Below are 21,102 nucleotides of genomic sequence, written 5' to 3'. Positions count from 1 at the left end.
TTCTGTTGATTCTTTTTGGGGGGTGGGGGGATATAGGGAAGACAAAAATAAATACTCAAAACCCAAGCACAAACTGTATTGAGATTTGTATTTACAGTACGTAGATGTCAATATTCACCACAACATTTCTAGATAATTGAAGATGGCAAAGCCCTCGGTATTGGGCATGTTCTGGTAGAGTGTTCTTTTTTTTTTTTAACCATTCATGTTGAGTGAGTTAAAAGAAAATAGAAGTACCACAGAGAAAACGCAAAGACCGGTCCCTTCTCTTCTTTGTGTGAAAGTCTCTAGAGCAGGGGTCTTCAACGTTGTCTATGCAAGGACCCCTCAGCTGAAAAAGAAAGATGAAGCAGGGACCTATATATATATATATTAAACTGGGCCTACAATAACGTGTAGGGCTGCCTGAAGCCTTTACACATACCTTTTTAATGGTGCATACAATACTAAGCTACTAAAATAATTGTTGACATATTCATATATTTCTACATCATGTTTTAATGTTAAAATGTGGCACAGTGAATCCTTAGGGTTAACTAACTAAATAACATGTTGGATTCATGTTCATGTATATTTTCAGACATATCTTAATTTTAATATTTTTTTTAAACTATTGAACAATAATTTGGTGGCCCCTGCAGCAACTCTGAGGACCCCCTACGGGTCCCCGACCCCCTGTTGAAGCTCTCTGCTCTAGAGAGTGAGCGGAGGAGAAAAGGAGAAAGAGTCTTTCTGCTAAATTCAACAGGAGTGTATGAAAACACAGTGATTAAACACAGAGTAAGTGAGCTGTCCTCAGACCAGCCGCTTCATGAGAGGAAGCAGAGCACGATAGTACAACTACTGAACAGTAAAGTACTGATTTGATGATTTCTGCAATGGGAGCAATCGTTATCTAGATACGTTTGCATTCATTTGTCATTTTACATTTTTACTGCAGACACAACTGTGCACTTCACTGACAAACACTTTCTTTAAATCCAAATGTAAGTCAACGTTTTTAAAGGGAAAACAATCCATTTAAGTACAAGTTACATTACACTCATACTGTCAATAATGATGGATTCAAAGAAATAAACCATCAATCGAACTCTCCCAATGGCACGTTAGAATAATATGCAGGAGGTTTACCTTTTCAACTATCACCATCAACATCCTCATTAGCAGTGAGAAGGGTTTGGTTGGCTTCATGTTGGAGCACATCCCTGAGAACTGGTCACACAGCAACAACACGTGGTTGCCCTCCTGTGGCCAAGGAGGACTTCACAGTCACGTCAAAAAATGAATTCAAATAAAATAGCAATTACAAAGTAACAACTATTAGATACTGTATCTTTATCATCCAATTCAATAGCTTTCCAGTCCAGTCTTATAACACTTAACACATTTCTTCCAAAATAATATACTGTAAGAAAATAAATTATCCAATACATAAGCGCAATGCACCAGCCCTCTCAGCGATCACAGCCGTGATTGAAGCACACCGCCCTGCTCGTATTTCCTGTCTGCACACTTTAAAAGCAAAGAGAGAGCGATAACACACATATGTCACACTGTTGGGAGCCATTGTAGCAAATACCACAGCAAATTAAGAAGAGCTGTCAAAACAACAAGAAGTTCAGAGTGCAGAAGATGTCACAATTATTTACCACAGCTTGAAGCTTATATTTCACTTGCATAACATGATTCCACTCAACATTTCCAGGCAAGATATTTACAAAAGGCATACAATGGAGCGTCCTTTTCTCAATACGCTCACAGTCAAAACTGATAGCAGCTTCAATAAAGAGTTCCCTTTAGTGTGGCACTTCCCAGCTGCTCGTTTATCTGCCAGACAACCATGATCCAGGCTGAACATGGTTTCCACAATAACTTCTGGTGAGCATCTTCCCCTCTGTACTTCCAGGTCTGTATGACAGTGGGAAGGGAAGCAACGGGGGTGCCGTGCTGAGCCATGGTAAATGGAGCGGAGCCAACGCTCCTCAAATTCCTCCCGTGGTTGGCAGAATCAGATGGGAGGTTGCAGGATGGGCGAACTGGGCGACGACGTTGAGGCCTGGGTTGGTTGTATCCCATCTCAAAGCTCTGTGGTCTCCCAGCTCACCTCCCGCGGAACCTGGCGTCATTTAGTCCCAGTGTGGATAACTGTAACAGTGGAGGGTCGTGGCCGCGGTGGCTCGGCCACCACAGATGGTTCCTCTCGTACAGGAGAAGAGGCATCAGAGTCCTGATTGTACACTTTAACAGCAGAGGGCAAAGGTTCTATTGGAGGACCTGTGGGAGAAAATATAGTTTCAGCAAAGAGTTGCATGTCTGAATTCGAGTTTTATTTGACAAGTTGGAAAAAATACAAGTTAAAGGATAAGTCTGGAAATGTTCTGTGTTTTGATTAACGTCAACAAATCCTATGAAAAGACCAAAACCACTGTGTGTGTTTGTGTGTTATGGCACCAGTATGCTTCCTCTACTTTCTGACTTTTTCTCTATTTCTTTCTGATTAGGTGTATCCCAATGCCAAGGCCATCTGTTAATACTTTACTGAAAATAGTTATTAATAGTTTCCTGAAACAACCCAGCACTGTGGTTATATACAAATGTTACTCAAAGAAGAGGGCAGCAGAGTTGACAGAGCTGGGCTGAGTGCGGCATTAAAACTTGGACATGTTTATGTCTACAGAGACATCTGAAGTGTCACTCACAGTCCTCCAGGGAGAGCGGGGCACAATCCACAGACTGGCTCTTGGCTGGAGCACGACTCTGAGGGTTGGAAACTGAGTTGGCGTTGTGAATGCTGCTGCCAAAGCTGGTGCCCAGCTGCAGGCGTCTCATGTGGCGGATCACAGCCGTCGCATTAAAAGCTTGCTGTAAAAAGAGGGTGTAAACAGACAAATGTACAGACAAACCACTGTGTTTGCAATTCAAAAAGATAGAGAATATTGTGTTTTTAGTAATATCTGATAAGTCTTGTGTGCTCACCCTCCATTTGCTTTTGGCAAAGTTCTTCCGCATCTGTCGACTGACTGATTCATGTATGTTCTTGCAGAGAGCAGTGTCTCCAGCAATCCTGAAAATTAAAGTCAAGTTATTTTAGAGCATGTAAATAACAATTTACACATACAAACACAGCATTACCCAAATGGTTTACATATATTATATAAACCTCTGGGAATCGTCCTCATGCTGTTTTCGTATTTGCTTGGATCATTTATTTTCATTCTGCTAAAACAGTGATGGGCCAATGTTTTTGCAGGAGCTCACACACTGCATCACTTTCTGTCACATTCATCTTAATATCTCTGTATGAAACTTTGTCAATGAAAGCCATTTCTTTCGGTTATGACCTGTTGCTGGTGTCACAAACCACATATTTGTATCAGAGGGACCACCTGCCCAGGACCCAAAAGGCCCATTAATGGCTAGCAGACCTATTCATATTGGCCACCTCAGCCAGAGACAGCAGCCCAGCCCTTCTCGCTCTCATAAGCTCCGGCTCAGGCCTGGGAAGACATCCTAATTGTTCATTAAAGCTTCCACATTCTTCAAGGATCCTTCAGGACGCCAGCCACTAATTGGCAACCATTTATTCAGCAGATTTCTCTCTTAGGGCTGGCGGTGCCAAGCAGAGGTGGGATCGTGGCTCGGAGCCATGGCGACAGATGACAGTGGGAGGACATGCTCTCCATGACAAATGCGTAAGCCTGGCAATCTGCGTCATACTGTTGTTTAATCGCACCAAGAAGTGTGTGGTTCTCTGTGATTGTCTGGTTGGGGTGCAGTGTAGCGGTGGTTAATTTCTCACCAAGGGTGCTGAAGAGCCTGGTCACAGATGAATCTCTTTTCTGGGTCCTTTTCCATTAGGCAGCTGATGAAGTCTTTGGCTGCAAAGGGAAATGAAAAGGTCAAAAACATGAAAATATGTTATATACGCTGGAACAGCAAAGGGTCCTGCAACAACTTTCCTAAAACAGGTCCTGCAAAGAACCATGTAATTTAGTAGTAATTATAGAAAAAAAATAGAGATGATGTTCTGAGACAGCACAGATACTAAAGCCCAGTTTATTATTTCAATTTTTAAGGAGGAACCAGAGAGTATTTCAGTAGTTGTGTAGCGTATAAGATGTAGCTGATTACCAGAAGAATTTTCTTAAAAGAATGTTTAAACCCAAGAAAATACTAAAGTAATGTAATTTGTTGAACTGTATGTGTGCCCATAAAAGACACATTTTTCATTTTAGTATGTTGATTACAAGACTATCTAGGACATGTCATCTTGCCTCTTATATTCTAAAAACAGTGTATGCACACACACAGACAAACAAACACATACACATCACAGCTCACCGGAGTCTGATATGTCATCCCAATATGGTGCGTCAAACTCATAGTCTGCCTTGAGAATCTGCTCAAAGAGCTTTGAATCATTCTCATCATAGAAAGGAGGGTAACCACACAGCCTGGGAAGATGAAGATGGATGATTACACAACAACAGCCTGTGTGAATGCAGTCATCCATCTGATGTTAGAAACTTTAACCCAAATCTAAAGAGGATTTGCTGTGGCCTAATCTCATTCACTGGCAGTTTGATTTTTCATATAGCATGCAAAGGGGGGAAATTCAGAGGGATTATAGAGACTACATGAATACTAAGACAAAAACAACCCATTTACATATGATATTGGAAAAACATGACATGCAAAATGCAAATCTACAACATCAATTCATGTTGTATATTAAAATTGTCATCTTGACTATGGAACAGTCTAAATTATTCCATAAAAAACAACAGCTCATTTGTGAGGGCTTCAGAAACTCTTCCACTTAATTACCTTAAAATTCCTCATACCTAACAAATGTATAATGACTCCAGGGATTTTCTTTTTGCTAACGAGCATCACCACTTAATGCATTTGGCAGCATCGTGTAACACTTTCCACTTAAAGCTTTACAGACTCTGTAAAATAGGAACAGTAGCTGTGGGATTCACTCAGACTACGATCAAATGGTGTAAATTAGAATCTGGATTTGTTTCAGGTTTGATGGTTTGAAACTGCTTTTATGTTGTTTTTAAGAGGTATTGTCTCAGGATGAATTTGGAATTATTTTGGTGATCCCTTAACATTTCATCTAGTTCATCATCAGTTCAAATTTCAAATTTAAAGTTGTCCAATACTTTGATTTATATCCAAATACCTGCAAAACCAATGGCATTCCCATCAACCTCAGCTGTACTTCGTGTTTAGCGCTAATTAGCCAATGTTAGCATGCTAACCCAATTAATGAAATACGTGTTCCAAATGCTTACTACATACTAATTCTATACAGTATATAAGCTACTACATACTAATCCTCATAGTATACCGTTTACAGTTAATATTCAAAAATATCAGACACTTATTTGATACAGGGAATTATACAATATGTGTGATGTCAGTTGTTGATCAAACTGCCAACTGAACTTCACAAGTAGACATGCAAAATGTTTCCCCAAGATTTAATAGGCTACTAGTGTGAATGCACTACACACTAAAAAAAACGTCTTAGAATCAGTATGTAATAGTAGTACTATGAATTTCGGACACGCTGTAGTCTACCTGCTAAACATGCTAACATGCTAAGTACAGCCTCACAGAGCTAGCATGGCTGTAGACTCATTCAATTCCAGTCTTGTTATCAGTTTTATGAGGTTTGTTTGTAACTCTAACTTTGCTCCCTTTGTTGATCACACTCTTGATAAAAAGGTTTTTAATGTCAATGAGGTTTTGCTTGTGGTTTCTGGGCTTCCTGTTTAGATAAAAGTTTTTAAAAAAATACATGAGAATCAAGCTATCAAACACAGACAAAATAAGCTTCAGTTAAACATATTCATATTTAAAAAGGGAGCACTTACAGAATATAAGCGATGACCCCAATAGACCAGCAGTCCACAGCTTTACTGTAGGGCTTCTGAGCTAAAACCTCAGGAGCTGGAACAATTAAATTATTTTTTTAAAACGTGGTCAGAAAAAAATAGTGAAACAATGCAAACAGTTTTCAACCATGACACAGAGGCTGAAGAAGAATGTAAATGTTTGTTGGTTTGCCCGTAGCAGATGGCTAAGGCTGACCTGCGGCTACTGGCAGATTAGATTAAATCATGTTTAGCCAACTATCGCATCTAATTAGCTCGGGGGAAGTTTCCAGAGCTCAGAGGGCGTCCTCACCCACGTATCCTGGAGTCCCACAGGCGGTGGCCATCACGTCACCTGTTCCCTCCATCTTTGACAAGCCAAAGTCACTGATCATGATCTTTGATTCATCATGGGGACTGAAGTACAGCAGGTTCTCAGGCTGGAAATGAGAGGAAAAGAGGTAAAGAAAGTGTGTGTGTGTGTGTGTTCATTTCAATCATCCATGGGGTAAAATATATAAAGACAAAACATGAAAATAAATCCCCTGGATTTGTCAGTCAAGAGTTGGGGGAAGTTTACGGCTCATCCAAGAGGCTTCATCAGTTTTACCAAGAAGGAAAATCCCCAACATTTAATCTCTGTGGGTGATCCTCATGAAGCGCTCACGCAGGTTAAATAGCAGGGATATCCCCTCTTTGTAAATGTGAAGAGTTCTCCTCCATGAGTGACTAAACATTTTCAGCGCTTGTATTGGATTTTGTACCTTTAGGTCTCTGTGCACTATGCCCATAGAGTGCAGATAGTTGACTGCATCCAAAACCTGTCGAATGAGCCGACTGGCATCCATCTCTGTGTAGAAACCTTTCTCTACGATGCGGTCAAACAGCTCACCTCCAGACACCCTGTCAGCACACAAGACAGGTTTATCTAATGACACTTTACTTTTAAGTGGTATATTCATCGAATATTAGTAGATTACCTAATTACAAATGATTAATTTCATGTGGACACTAATATTTGCCTTAGCTGCCAGCCAAGTTAACTTACATGGGAGAACTACATCTGCAGTAAAAAATAACATGGGGAACCACAGAAGGATGTTTTTTTGTCCACTTTATAAACGCAATGTTTTCTTACTTCTGTAGCCATATGTACCTGCACTCAACCCCAGATCCTGCACCAAAATGATCTGATCCCCCAAACTCTAAAACATCCTCCTTAAAAATATGTATTTCCACACCTGCATTTCTCTAGTAAATGGTTTACTGATCAAAACACTTGTCCAAATAATTCCAGTTATTTATTGTTTAGAGACACAACAATGACACTGGTACACAACAGTACATGGGATGGACAAAATAATAGAAATGTCTTATGTCATTTTGCAGCTGTAGTTTACAGTGTTGTTAAATTACCCAGTGCTGTTGCTACTCACCTCCTGTTGTTGCTTTACAAAATATAATTCAACCCATCCTGCTGTCCTGTTCCCTGTGCATCTTCACCATGTTAACCATTTCCAATTTCTTACCAGCCTTAGACGCACTGCCTCCTAAATCATCTGCCTTCCCACACTCAGTCTACTGGATATAAACCACTGAGTCAGCACACACCTAGCACTCACAATATCAAATGACAACGATCACCCTCCCCCCAAACCAACACTTCACATTACTCCTAACTGGCCTGATATTCAGAACACTTAAAATGGAGAAGAGCGCTAGCCGGCACAACCGCAATCAAGAAAATGATAGCTCAACGCTGGCTCCCCCCCACCCACCCACCCACCCACTTGTTTTGTATAAAACAATGGTTGGCGTATTTTCTTGACATAGTTATGCTTGAGCTCTCTACAGCAAGGATTAACAAAGCCAAATCATCGACTATAGACCTGTGGAAAAACGTAGCAGCACAAGTATCAGTCCTAATGACCTCAACATCACAAGAAGTAGAGGAGGGCGAGCACCAGGCAAGGTGGGATTTCTGTTTTTGTTTTCCTCGAGACCGAAGAGGATGGGGGGGTGGGAGAGGCTTTTTGATCTTGTTCAATTGTGTTTGTATGTTCAAAAATATAAAAAAAATTAAAAGAAATGGAGAAGAGCTCGCTTTAGCTGGAGTTTTGTTCTTTCTGCAATGGCAACCCTGAACAATCTGCCTCGCTGACACGGTTGTGGTTTATTGAATTAATGTATACATTAAGATTGTGTGCTGCCTACTGTGTATCTGTATGTTAACATGTGTACATATACATGTTGCTATCTGTATGTTGCTGTGTGTATACTGCATATGTATGTTTCTGTGTGCTGTCTATGAAAACAAATATCCCTCTTGGACAATAAATCTAAATCTACTTTGTTTTTACAAATTCAGTTGTGTTATGTCATCAAGACTTTTGAGACTTGACCCTTCGTTACATTATTTAACTTTTAAGTGTTTGCAACTGATTGATTGCAACCAGCAATTCCTCTCAACTACTTTAAAGTGCAATGACAGTAAGTAAGTGACTCATATTAAGTTGAGCATCAATTCTGAAAATGTGCTTGCTTTCAAGGCTGACTGTCTGCCTATAACCGTTTTAGAAGTGAGACTTCAAGGCAGAGGTACAACGAGGGCAGATAATCGTTGCTTAAATTGTTGGTGCATTAGTCACAAAGACTGAAATTATGTGGTGAGGGGAAAGGTCTCTGAAATCATGACGACATATACCACACAGGAAAACAGCAAAGAGGTTTTTAGACATACACTGACTGAAATACATTTAACAAGATATTGCAACATAAACAACACTTTGGACCACATCCTCAAATGACCATTAAATAGAATCAACAGCTCTAACAACCTCAACGCAAGCTCAAGCTTTAAGAGCGTAAAGTAAATATCCTAATTCCCTTGTTGCCAAGAATTTGACGAGAAGTTCAATAACCTCGCTCATGTCTGTAAGATGAATATGAAGCTGGACCAGGAGAAAGTTAGCTTAGCACGTGTAATTTCTGGCTACCATACAAATCTTTTGTATCATGCAGCGGATGAGTATTTTTGCATCCAGATGGGTAGAAGAGTCTGTGAGGATCCCAGAAATACCTTCAGAACTGTAATGTGATTTTAAATGACCTTCTGGGTTTTTCAAAGATCACCGGGTATTTATGTTTTGAAAAACAGAGCTTAGCTCTGTGACTCGAATATAATAATAATAATAATAATAATAATCATAATAATAATACCTGAAAGGAACAAACGGGGGCTAGTCGTCCACATGACCTCTGCCACAGGCAGATATGAGAGTGGCATCAATCTTCTTATCTAACCCTCGGAAAAACATATTTTGTAATATCTCGTTCACCTTTAAAATAATCACTGCATTCACTCAGACATTCATCGGAGGGTAAAAATGCTTCAAGGACATTACAGAAGCTTATTCAAGCAAAAAAAAGACACATTATCAAAATGACCGGCCGAATGAGAGACAAAGAGCTGACCTAAATAAACAACGTGGTGGGTTGATGTACTTACAGCTGCATTATGAGGTACAGGTGGTTTGAGCTCTCGTAGATGTCCTCCAGAGCCACGATATTCTCATGCTTTATCCTGCAGAGGGAGGACAGAAAATTCACTTTGCTTGCTGTCAGCCTCTGTTCATTTCAGCACAGGCCACAAATGAGGTGCAATTAGCCTTTTCTTTTTTTTTTTAAATGATGCCCTGCCAACTGAAGAGTTCTTTCGCTTTATCATTTTTTGCCTCGTCTGTGTGTGCTTGTGCACATGTGTATGTTCACGCTTGTATCCTTCACACAAGGGAGAAACCTTTTGTGTGTGATTGGAGAGCGAGGGAGGAGGGGTGATTCTTAGAGGATGCTAATCAATTCGAGTCATGAAGCGGCAACCCCCGTCTGCAGGAGCACCTAAAGAAGATGCTGGGAGCCTGTGTCCAAGCAACCACACAAGGTTTTAATTTAATAAAAAAAAAAAAAAAAAAAAAAAAAACTCTGCCAGGAGATATGCAGCTGACAGAACGTGTTCACAAGGGCAGGTGGCTGAAAAGGAAAAGGTGGGGGTGGAAGAGGAGGAGGCGGGAAGAGTCTCAAAGGACTAAACAACCTTCACAACTTTCTTTCAGAACGAACTCCAGAACCAAAATGAGGTTGCAGTTTGAGGGCTGTTAGACTGAGTAAGAGTATGAAGAAAGGGAGAAAAAGGGATGAGAAATCAAGACAGCGAGAAAAGAAAAAAAAATAAAAGGGAGAAAGTCAGGGATAGCAACTGTAACCAGGCAACTACACCCAACAACAACTGTCGTGCTCACTTCAAAAGTGACTGATAACTGAGCTTCTCAGGGGAATTACCCATCAGGCCCTGGGGGAGGATGGAGTGTCACCTGGTGTCAGAGTAATCCTGTCATACCCTGTGTATGTGTGCGAGTGTGTGCGAGTACACTGTGAAGATCCAAAATGGTGGATAGATGAGATTTGACAAGGAAGTCACTTAAGCCTAACAATGGCTGTTAAATAAACTGAGCGGCACCAGCATCTTAACTCTGAGTCATTACTCCGAGAGGAGAGACACACTAGCGCTTCCCCGAGGACGCCACGAGGTGGTGACCCTGGTGTTCTTCTTGTGCAAACTCCCCCGCAGCTCAGTTATGCGGTACATACTTCCTAAGCACAGCAATTTCATTTTCGATGCTCGTCTCCTTTCCCTTCAGCGCTTTTTTCGGGATGCACTTGATTGCAACCATCTTTCCGGTGGCCTTCTCCCGAGCCATCACCACTTCAGAAAACGCACCCCTGCAAGAGAGAAAGAGAAACAGAAACATGTTAGTCCTGCTTTATATGCGTTCAGTCAATATTGACACAGAAAATCGTCAGAAAGTAGATAGAGGGCTCTCAGAGGCAGACCGGTCAGAGTACACAAACAGCATATTGTGAATATTTACTGAGAACTGGCTAAAGTCCCTGACTATGGCCAACAGCCATCTGTGTTAGCTTACGCTTGGTGCTCGTGTGCAGCCAAAAGCACGGCAAACACTTTTAAAACCTCTAAAAAACACCCATTTAGGACGGCACATAGCGTGTCTTCCTCAGACCATCTGTCTCCATACATGAGAGCCTTTAAAAACAAATACAGAATTAAGGGAATATTTGCTTAAGCAATCTGTATCTGTTGCTATGATACAGAATTCAGTCCACCTTAATAAATCTCGCTGAGCAGGTAGCGTGATTTTCAGTGTTTTTTGGAGTGCTTATGTTCTACTCCAATTCATTAATTATTTATCAACTCTTTGGCTTTTTATCAGAGCTGCACACTGTTTTATGGGCGTTCATAGATTTGCTCCTATTTTGGCTCTTCAGGGTAATATGGGTTGGATTCCTGAATCCATAAGGTAAAAATGTGAAATCATAAGACGATAGTTTTTCTTTGGAGTAAATCACACAACTCGCCATAGGTAGCTACAGAGCCTTGTGCGGTTTTTGAGGAAACTGAATTATAGAGAGAGAGAGAGAGAGAGAGAGAGAGAGAGAGAGAGAGAGAGAGAGAGAGAGAGAGAGAGAGAGAGATATGCGAATTAGGAGAAGTTGAGAATGAATCACATTTTCTTTACTATTGTCATTATGATGAGTTAAGAATATATTTAATAACATGTCTGTAATTTTAATGCTTACAAGTTGGCTACCTTTGTTTCTGAAGCTCGGAAAAAAACATTTATCTGTGATGTTGCCACGTGTATAATGTAACAAAAGAGCAATCAACTTCTAACCCATCATTATCTCTTTAGTACCGGTAATCTCTTGCCAAAATGAAAAAAGGACAAGCCTAGAAAATAATAAAATGGCAGCGATCTGCCTGCTGCATTTGTTTCCTCCTTTTCTGACAAAAGGTTTAATTGCAGAAATTAGTGTCTCGTTGGATACTCATCAGTTATGCAAAAGTGACTTAAAGAAATACACCTTAAGTGATCCACCACCTTACAAAAAGCAAGATGGCCAACATCAGAAGGGCCATTATGTTCTCAAAGTGTAATCAATCCCTCCCAACGGGCTCTAAACTCCGTGCCACTAGCTGCACTAAATCCCACGAGGCCATCAAATCCATGCTAATCCCTCAATCCACCATCATACTGGGGGCGGGGGAGGGTCAGTCAGAGCCACAACACATAAGCAACTGTGCACAAACACTACCTGGACACGGAGCCCAGCCCCAGGTGTGATGAGGTGGAACACACTCAAACAAACAGAACTGAGAGGGCTTGAAGCGTACGCCCTTCTGACTTTGACCTCATTCCGACACATGATGTGGGACAATATGTAAATTCAAGGGCTTGTGTAAGTGAGGAAGTTGGTGGACTACTTGCAGGCCCGTTACAGCACTATCTTCCCACTGCAGCTGTTGCCGTGAGGACAATGAGCATCATTTCTATTCAGCGCATGCGACCAAATTCTCCTGCTGTGTGGACATTAGAAGTACAAAATTCCCCCACCAGCACGCTGAGCTGAGCATGGTTTTTTTCTTCCGTGTTTTTCAGAGCACGCTTTCTGCAACATGAGATACAATACATCATGATGAAAACCACAGGAAACCTGTGAACTCACTGACAGAGTGGTTAGAGAGTGTAGCACCATTTCTGTCCCCCTGCTCCCCACATTGACAACATCACTTCCTGTGAATGACAGAATCCTGTGACTTCTCTTGCTCCGTCAATGCATGAAGCATGACCGACTGTGCTGCAAGCATTCAAGCTATCAACTGCTAATTCACAGGAAACAAACGTTGCAATGTCTGAACACACACACCCACACCCACACCCACACCTGACTAATGTGAAATGTGCTGTGTGTGAAACCTGCGTCTGATGCAAAGTGAAGCCGTGTATCAAACCATCATCCTGACAACTTTTTCAGGCCGCGACCTCAGCTGGTTGTCCTTTGGCGATTATGTAAATGAGGGGTCACAGTTGACAAGAGAGGAGAGGAGAAGTGTTTTAGATGGAAGAGGTGGTGGTCCCGGCAACTGAGGCTGGCTTATTGACATTCCCTGTATCGTGGTGTTGCTGAGTAATCACACTGAATCATGTTGTGTAAGATGCATTACAGCGGCCCGTTACGCAACACATGGGATGGAAAAGCCAGACTTAATAATCCAGGTAGAGCGATCACCGCTGTGACCTAATGTGTTCAAAGTCCCCCGTTAACGGTGCAATGACAGCTTTAAATGAAAAACATGATCGATGATATAATCTATGCTTTTAAAAACTGCAGGTAAAAATTACAGTTTTAAAAGTAATTATAATACGGGGAGAGCAAACAGAAAAAAGATACAACCAGATTGGGACCGTCACTAGTTCTACTATTCATGAGTATGAAAAATAATCTGTCGTCAGAATCATTGTACAGAAAACATAATTGTACACATTTATCTAAGATCTCTCAAATTTGGTAATAAAAGTTGTGCTGGCAGCAGACAGTTACACAAAAAAATTATTTTTAAAACAGACTTCACACCACCATCTGATCGACTGTGATACGCTACTTGGTCTACTCAGAGTTTTGTAAACTGTAGTGTCAGCTGGACAAACTATGTGAAAATGACACCGTTTCTAACTAACAGGCACTACTTTCTGCAATATGCACGTTATTATTGTCATCATCACCATCTGGAATACTGGCCTCTCTCTTCAAGGATCAGTTTTCCATGTTTGCTGTAAAGAATCTTTAGAAGGCCACATCCTTTAAATAAGTAAAGGTAGTGACACAACAATACTCCATTTCACTGATTAATTAAAACTATTTTTCAAGAAAAAATCCCAAACATCTCAAATGTGAGAATAGGTTACTTTTCTTTGTCCTATTTGAGATTAAACTAGATATTCTTAGGTTTTTAAGTGTTGATGTGACAAATCAAGTAATTCAAACACGTCACCCTTCGTTTTAAGGAAATTCTTATGGGCATTTTTCACTATTTTCTAATTTTTCAGATTCATAAAATGGTTGCGTAAAATGGTACCACTCAAGTAAAGTACAAATACCTCAAAATTGTACTTGAGATACTCATCTCTGGTCCTTAACACTGGTTTTCAGTCCTTCCAAGTAGTAAACAGCATTGATCTGGTGCTGCGGAGGTACAGCAACTCCAATAATACGACTAGAATGAAATCCAGAAGCTCTCACAGTCCCAACGACCAAAGCTGGAAACCATTTCCCAACAACACACTGGACCTGGGACTACTTTCCAGGAATGTGCACTTCAGACTGTTGACCAAACAGAGAAAGATGGTCAGTTTATAGAGTGATATAAATAAATATCTATCACTTAAAGGGAAATGTTCGGCAGAAATCTGTCTAAAGCTACATATCAGCCCATCGGAGAGAAGCCAAATTATTTTAATAAGGGTGATTATTGCTTCTTGTGCTTTTCAGGGCAGTCTGGTACATTTTAACTCCCTGAGTGCAGTGGATAGTATACTATAGCTTTTTAGGTATTCACTGGTGGTGACATGGACATGAATACAAATGGAAACTCATCTTTGACTCTCCATCATTATGGTCAATGACAAACTATCTCCACCCACAGTGAATGTAGCTGGAGGACAGTGGTGGTGGTGGGAAGTAGGCAGTGTCTTCTTCAGAGGGAGCAACCAAGGACTTCCATCATTCTAGTTGCCTAGCTGCCATTTTCACTGCATCAAGGACCCAACTAGTCTCTACGCGAGCTGTGTTTCAGAAAGAGTAGGGCTTTGTTAGAGCCAGGGTTGGTTTAATATCTAATGTAGAGCCAGTTTATTTATTAATATCAAACACAAAAAAGGGTAATTTTCTTCTTTGATGGCAAAAAGAATCATAAACTTGCAGTTTCAAGTGACATGAATTACAGTACAGACCAAAAGTTTGGACACACCTTCTCATTCAAATGTGTTTCCTTTTATTTTCATGACTATTTACATTGTAGATTCTCACTGAAGGCATCAAAACTATGAATGAACACATATGGAATTATGTACTTAACAAAAAAGTGTGAAATAAATGAAAACGTGTCTTATATTTTAGATTCCTCAAAGTAGCCACCCTTTGCTTTTTTATTAATAAGGGAAATAATTCCACTAATTAACCCTGACAAAGCACACCTGTGAAGTGAAAACCATTTCAGGGGACTACCTCATGAAGCTCATTGAGAGAACACCAAGGGTTTGCAGAGTTATCAAAAAAAGCAAAGGGTGGAATCTAAAATATAAGACATGTTTTCAGTTATTTCACACTTTTTTGTTAAGTACATAATTCCATATGTGTTCATTCATAGTTTTGATGCCTTCAGTGAGAATCTACAATGTAAATAGTCATGAAAATAAAGAAACACATTGAATGAGAAGGTGTGTCCAAACTTTTGGCCTGTACTGTAGGTAAACTTTGTGTGGTCTGCAGTGGGAGCTAAGAGAGGACAGCTTTGGCACTTTAATCTCAGAAAGTGGGATTCTGGAAAAACATGACAAAGAGAGGATGAAACTGGAGAGCATCATTTTTGGACTGCTTTTCAGGCATGACATTTAAATAAATAAAATGTGCATTCTTCAAGTGATTTTCCTGAGTTAAGTATGATGTAGAAATGAAACCATAATGGATTTTAAAGGCTGATAACAATATTATATTTTTTTCTATAGCAATATTTCTTTATTAAAAATTGATCACATTGTGATAGGGGTCGCTCGTAGTGAAGAACCCCCTCAGCTCTACAGAGCATTTTAGCATCTTTCAGCCCATCGTTTAGCTGTCTGGCCGCATCTTTACTGCTTTGGTTCACTCTCACAGCAGTTTTAAGCCACAGCAGGCAGCTGCTTCCGCTGATGTACACTACCTGCACAGCACCAAACAGCAGACAAAGTAAACGACTAGCTGGTGAACACGGTGGAGCATTTACCAACTAAAGAGTCAGACAATTCCCTCAGAAGTTGGTAGAGACCAAAAACAGAGCTTAAAAAAGGAGAGTGAATGTTTGATTTACATTCAACATGTGGACAGAAACCAATCTCTGAATTAATGACTATGTTGTTCGTAACTGCTGAATGAGTAAATGAGACACAGTTTCTAAATTACCTCAAACATATCTTTGGCTGCAATTTCTGCAATTTTTTGTTATTTGAGATTTGAGAGCCACAGCAATGATCATTTTACCCGACATAAAAATGATGCTAATGAGTTCAGTGAAGTACACAGATTTTAAAATTGGGAAAAACTGGTATCGGAGCAGTACTCAGTGTCAGCAGCTACTCGGAGTATCAGAAAGAGAATTGGCGCATCCTTCAAATCAGTCGGATCTAGTATGATGGTAAAAAGTATCTCAACATCCCGACTGTGAGCAGCAACCCCCTTTCTGCTGCACATTTACATCACTTGCCCACTGGGATCTCTAAAAGGTGCTTGTAGTCAGGCTACTTAATTTGTTTCCACAGAGTATCAGCAGCTTAAGGCTCTGAAATTAGCCACAAGGCAAAGTTGCAGTGAGGTGGGAGGACCGGCTTCAGTGGCAAAGATCTCATTAGCTCATGACAGCTACTGCAAGAAAACTCTGGGATGAAGTGTGACCAAAGCTCGACTGACACCGCCGCAGGCTTCCTACTCCCCAAACTCCTATCAATATCTAATCAGTCATAACGTTCACACACAGATGGTCCGGCCTCCAGCTGCTGTTGAAATCATATCTCTGTGCAGCATTGGTGGAAAATGTATGAATGCATGTATATAAAAGTAGCAATAGCATCATGTAAAAATACTCCATTACAAATAAAAGTCCAGCATTCAAAGTATAAGTAAAAAATATTTAAGTATTAACAGAAAAATGTACTCACAGCATTAATGAAATGTACATGTCAATAAAAACATAAAAATGTACTTAGATATCCAGTAGAAGGGCCCATGTCAGTTTTGTATCGTTTGATATTTGACTATTATTACTGATTTTATTGATGTAGCTGGCGGGGGTGAGGCTAATTTCAACTACTTTAAACGGTTGGGTATTTTTTTAATCTATAACAATGCATCATATTTCATAATGTACTAAAAACTAAAAACTAAAAACAATGTAAAGTAAAGTACAACATTTGCCTCTTTGAAATGTAGTGTAGTAAAAATATAAAGTCATATGAAATGGAAATACTCAAGTAAACTTTTACTAATACTTGTGTTAATGTACTTCCACAGCTGGCGAGTGAAGAGCATTGAATGAGGACTCTGCAGAGGGATGATCCCTCTTGGACGCCAATGGAGAGACCTGATGAGGAAGCTACAGTTGAAAGGAGGAGGAGGAGGATAATCTATGTGTCTTCCTCTGGCCAACACTCCTTGTCTATTTCTAATCCTCAAGGAAAGCTGCAGGGCTTCTCTGCCCCAGGTGGCCTGTTGTGAACCCTACTGTGCGGTAACAAAGCACTCACTGATTAAGACACACAGGAACTGGTAAATGGGCCTTTCTAAAGTCAATCAGGACGCTGTACAACATGTATCCTAATGGCCAAACAGTGACAAACTGGCCCCGGAGATGTGTGCTCAAGTAGTGGGCGAGGGATGTGTGTTCCTCCAACCTGGCCGTTGTGTGGACAGTAAATCACAATGATTCACTCGTGTTATTCAGAGGCGCTTCACACACACACACACACACACACACACACACACACACACACACACACACACACACACACACACACACACACACACACACACACACACACACACACACACACACACACACACACACACACACACACACACACACACACACACACACACACACACACACACACACACACACACACACACACACACACACACACGAAGGCCTTGGGGAAATCAGAACAGCCTCTAGGTAGGAATATCTGACTGTTTAGTACAACAGATGAAGTGTCAAGTGTGCTTTATGAATCACCAATCTGTATGAGAATTTTATGATGCTGCTCCTCAGGAAAAACAGGTCTGGGGTCATGCCGAGCAGCACAAAATGAAAAGATGATTAAAAAAAACACAGATTATTACATTTACACAAGATGAGGTTGCATATATTACAACAGCAAACCACAATGTGTCTGTTTTATCATGTAAGTGACAAAGCTTCACAGTTTAGCTACAAACACAGAGAGTATAGAAGCCATTTTTTTGTCGCTAAATTTGACACTAGTTTCTGAATCCAAATAAAAAAAAAAAACATATTTCCCCAGGGAGACCCCTTCCTGGACAGGGCCCTTCCCCAAATTTCCAACAACAAACATCACCTCGTTAAATTCCTCTCAGTCAGAAGACAGACATGTCTTTAGGGGACAAAGACCAGCAGGAAAAATGAGAAATATACTGTGTGATAGCACAAGAGACCTTTAGCAGTTTGGAGTCTTCCATTCAGGGGAACACTTAGCTCTCTTTATGCAGCATAACTTATTCAAAAGAAGAAAAGACATGAAGTCAAGCAGCACTAACAGAGGACCAAAATAAACTCAGGAATTTGTCTGCTCTGTGGGGGCAACTTCAACTAAAGTGGTCCATAAACAGATGAAACTGAGCCGTTCTCATAAGAGTGTTTACTGGACAAACTAGTATCTGTCTCTAATCCCAGACATAATGTTTATCGGCTAAAATATGCCCTTCTGTTTTAAGAAGAAAGGGATTGAGCACAAGAACGTTAAATCGTCACAGATGGTCCCTTCATTTGGGAGCTGATTTTATCACTTGTGTATATAGGCCCTGCTGTCTTTGTCATAGTTGTATATATATCATGTTGTACAAAACGACCCCAAAATAAATGGCTGCCTGTTCTGTAGCTTCAGTGCATGCTTCAGCCCTGGGGGAAGAATAAAAACAAGCTGCAGTAGTTTTTAAATGAACTGTGACATAACGAGGGGCATCACGCGTGTCTGACTTCACGCATTATTATTGTGTCTCACGAACTGTTATTTCCACTCCTTGAAAAAGTAATTGATTTAAAAAGAAAAAATGTCTCATTCTGACGGCTGTAAGTTCAAAAGGCCTTTTCTCTGTGTCGAGCAGTTAATTCTACGGATATTCAACAGCTGTCAGTCTGGTTTTCATTTCCGTTAAATCGGTGCAATGTGTCATTGTTGTCTGGCGCTAATTTACACAACTGGATACAAAGTTTCTGTAAGGCTGCGTTATCCTGTTACTCACGTCCCAAGGACTTCCTTGAAGTCAAATATCTTCTTGATATCATCGACATGCTTTTTCCAAGATCCATCGCTGGACTCGCCGTTTTCTTTCGCCATTTCGCACCAGGGGTGGGGAGAGAAGAAGAGACGCTGCTGGAGGATCACCACACTCGTCTCACTCAGACACACACAAAAAAAAAAAAAGAAGAAAAAAAAAGAAAGTAGTGCACTTCTGTATTTCGCCAAAGGTTTACTGGCTATTTGTCACACTATATGTTGCCTCCTCAGCCCATGGATGCAGCACGGCAAGCCCCAAAGATTGGAGGTATGTCCTACCCCGAGAGGTTATTTGACTAATCTGTTTGACGTAGCGGATTCCGAGTCTGAGCTTCCCCGCTGTTGAGATCACTGTGAAGGGGTAACGCAGGCTCTCCCCCTCCTCCCCGGGCGGGATCCAGTCAGTGTCAAAGCGGCGATGCAGGGAGCTGAGCTCGGGCTACTTGCAGGAGGACAGTCGGCAGTCGCATCCGAGCTGCTGTGTGCCAACGAGTCCCACCGACCGCCCTGTGGTTCTTATATCAATAGGAGGAGTGGGAGGTTGTTGCTCCTGCCTGTCTATCTGACAGCGTGCACAATGAACGATTTAAGTGTTCGCATTGCACCAAATCAACGGCAACGGCCCGGTGGAAACTCTGCTTGACTGATCAGCGCCAGTGTTTCTACCGAGAACACATTTAAACCAAGTCTCGTGTTTGTGTCTGGTTGTTGCACACATAGATGCTTTCATTTTAACACAAGTTGGGATTTAAAGGCAGGGGCGTAGCCAGGTGTAATAGGGGCCCATGCACAGCAGGTGACCCTATTGGCCCCCTTAAACTTTCCTACATGTTTTGTCTGTATGAAATGTGCATGTACTGTGCAAAAGTTTTAGGCAGGTATGAAAAAATGCTGTAAACTAAGAATGCTTTCAAAAATGGAAGTGTTAATAGTTTATTTTCATCAATTAACAAAATGCAGTGAATGAACAGAAGAGAAATCTAAATCAAATCAATATTCGGTGTGACCACCCTTTGCCTTCAAGACAGCATCAATTCTTTTAGGTACACTTGCATAAGGTTTTTGAAGGAACTCGGCAGGTAGGTTGTTCCAAACATCTTGGAGAACTAACCACAGATCTTCTGTGGATGTAGGCTTCCTCAAATCCTTCTGTCTCTTCATGTTATCCCAGACAGACTCGATGATGCTGAGATCAGGACTCTGTGGGGGCCATGCCATCACTTCCAGGACTTCTTGTTCTTCTTTACGCTGAAGATAGTTCTTAATGACCTTGGCTGTATGTTTGGGGTCGTTGTCCTGCTGCAGAATAAATTTGGGGCCAATCATACGCCTCGCTGATGGTATTGCCTGATGGATAAGTATCTGCCTGTATTTCTCAGCATTGAGGACAACATTAATCCTGACCAAATCTCCAACTCAATTTGCAGAAATGCAACCCAAAACTTGCAAGGAACCTCCACCATGCTTCACACTCATTATTGTACCGCTCTACAGCCCTTCTGCTACAGCCAAATATTTCAAATTTTGACTCATCAGTCCAGAGCACCTGCTGCCATTTTTCTGCACCCCAGTTCCTATGTTTTTGTGCGTAGTTGAGTTGCTTGGCCCTTGTTTCAATGTTGGAGGTATGGCTTTTTGGCTGCGACTCTTCCATGAAGACCACTTCTGGCCAGCCTTCTCCAGACAGTAGATGGGTGTACCTGGGTCCCACTGGTTTCTGCCAGTTCTGAGCTGATGGCACTGCTGGACATCTTCCAGTTTTGAAGGGAAATAAGCTTGATGTGTTTTTCATCTGCTGCACTAAGTTTCCTTGGCCGACCACCGCCGTCTACGATCCTCAACGTTGCCCGTTTCTTTGTGCTTTTTCAAAAGAGCTTGAACAGCACATCTTGAAACACCAGTCTGCTTTGAAGTATTTGTCTGGGAGAGACCTTGCTGATGCAGTATACAGTGGTATGCAAAAGTTTGGGCACCCCTGTACATTTTCATGATTTTCCTTTATAAATTATTGGTTGTCTTGATAATAAATTTCT

The 21,102-nt window shown here is 41.1% G+C and overlaps 1 protein-coding gene across 1 annotated transcript; it reads right to left on the bottom strand.

Annotated features, from left to right (window-relative positions):
- Window positions 1-985: 985 nt before the first annotated feature.
- camk1db (calcium/calmodulin-dependent protein kinase 1Db) lies at window positions 986-19,766 on the bottom strand. Its single transcript, XM_028585763.1, has 11 exons — window positions 19,035-19,766; window positions 10,536-10,667; window positions 9,397-9,471; window positions 6,653-6,791; window positions 6,202-6,328; window positions 5,889-5,964; window positions 4,342-4,454; window positions 3,800-3,878; window positions 2,977-3,064; window positions 2,700-2,862; window positions 986-2,274 (listed from the first exon to the last, which is right to left on the bottom strand). Exons 1-11 carry the CDS (start codon window positions 19,127-19,129, stop codon window positions 2,123-2,125), a joined length of 1,239 nt encoding a protein of 412 aa, XP_028441564.1. The 5' UTR covers window positions 19,130-19,766; the 3' UTR covers window positions 986-2,122.
- Between the last annotated feature and the right edge of the window lie 1,336 nt (window positions 19,767-21,102).

Source organism: Perca flavescens, chromosome 8, assembly GCF_004354835.1.
Source record: "Perca flavescens isolate YP-PL-M2 chromosome 8, PFLA_1.0, whole genome shotgun sequence".
NCBI classification, from domain to species: domain Eukaryota; kingdom Metazoa; phylum Chordata; class Actinopteri; order Perciformes; family Percidae; genus Perca; species Perca flavescens.
The sequence above is the reverse complement of the archived record's forward strand: the minus strand, read 5'-3'. Positions and strand labels throughout refer to the sequence as shown.

Coding starts and splice junctions, on each gene's coding strand:
- camk1db (XM_028585763.1), bottom strand. CDS start 19,129: ATGGCGAAAGAAAACGGCGAGTCCAGCGATGGATCTTGGAAAAAGCAT. Junction 10,668..19,034: donor TTCAAGGAAGTCCTTGGGAC/GTGAGTAACAGG, acceptor TCTCTCTTGCAG/GGGTGCGTTTTCTGAAGTGG. Junction 2,863..2,976: donor TTGCCAAAAGCAAATGGAGG/GTGAGCACACAA, acceptor CTCTTTTTACAG/CAAGCTTTTAATGCGACGGC.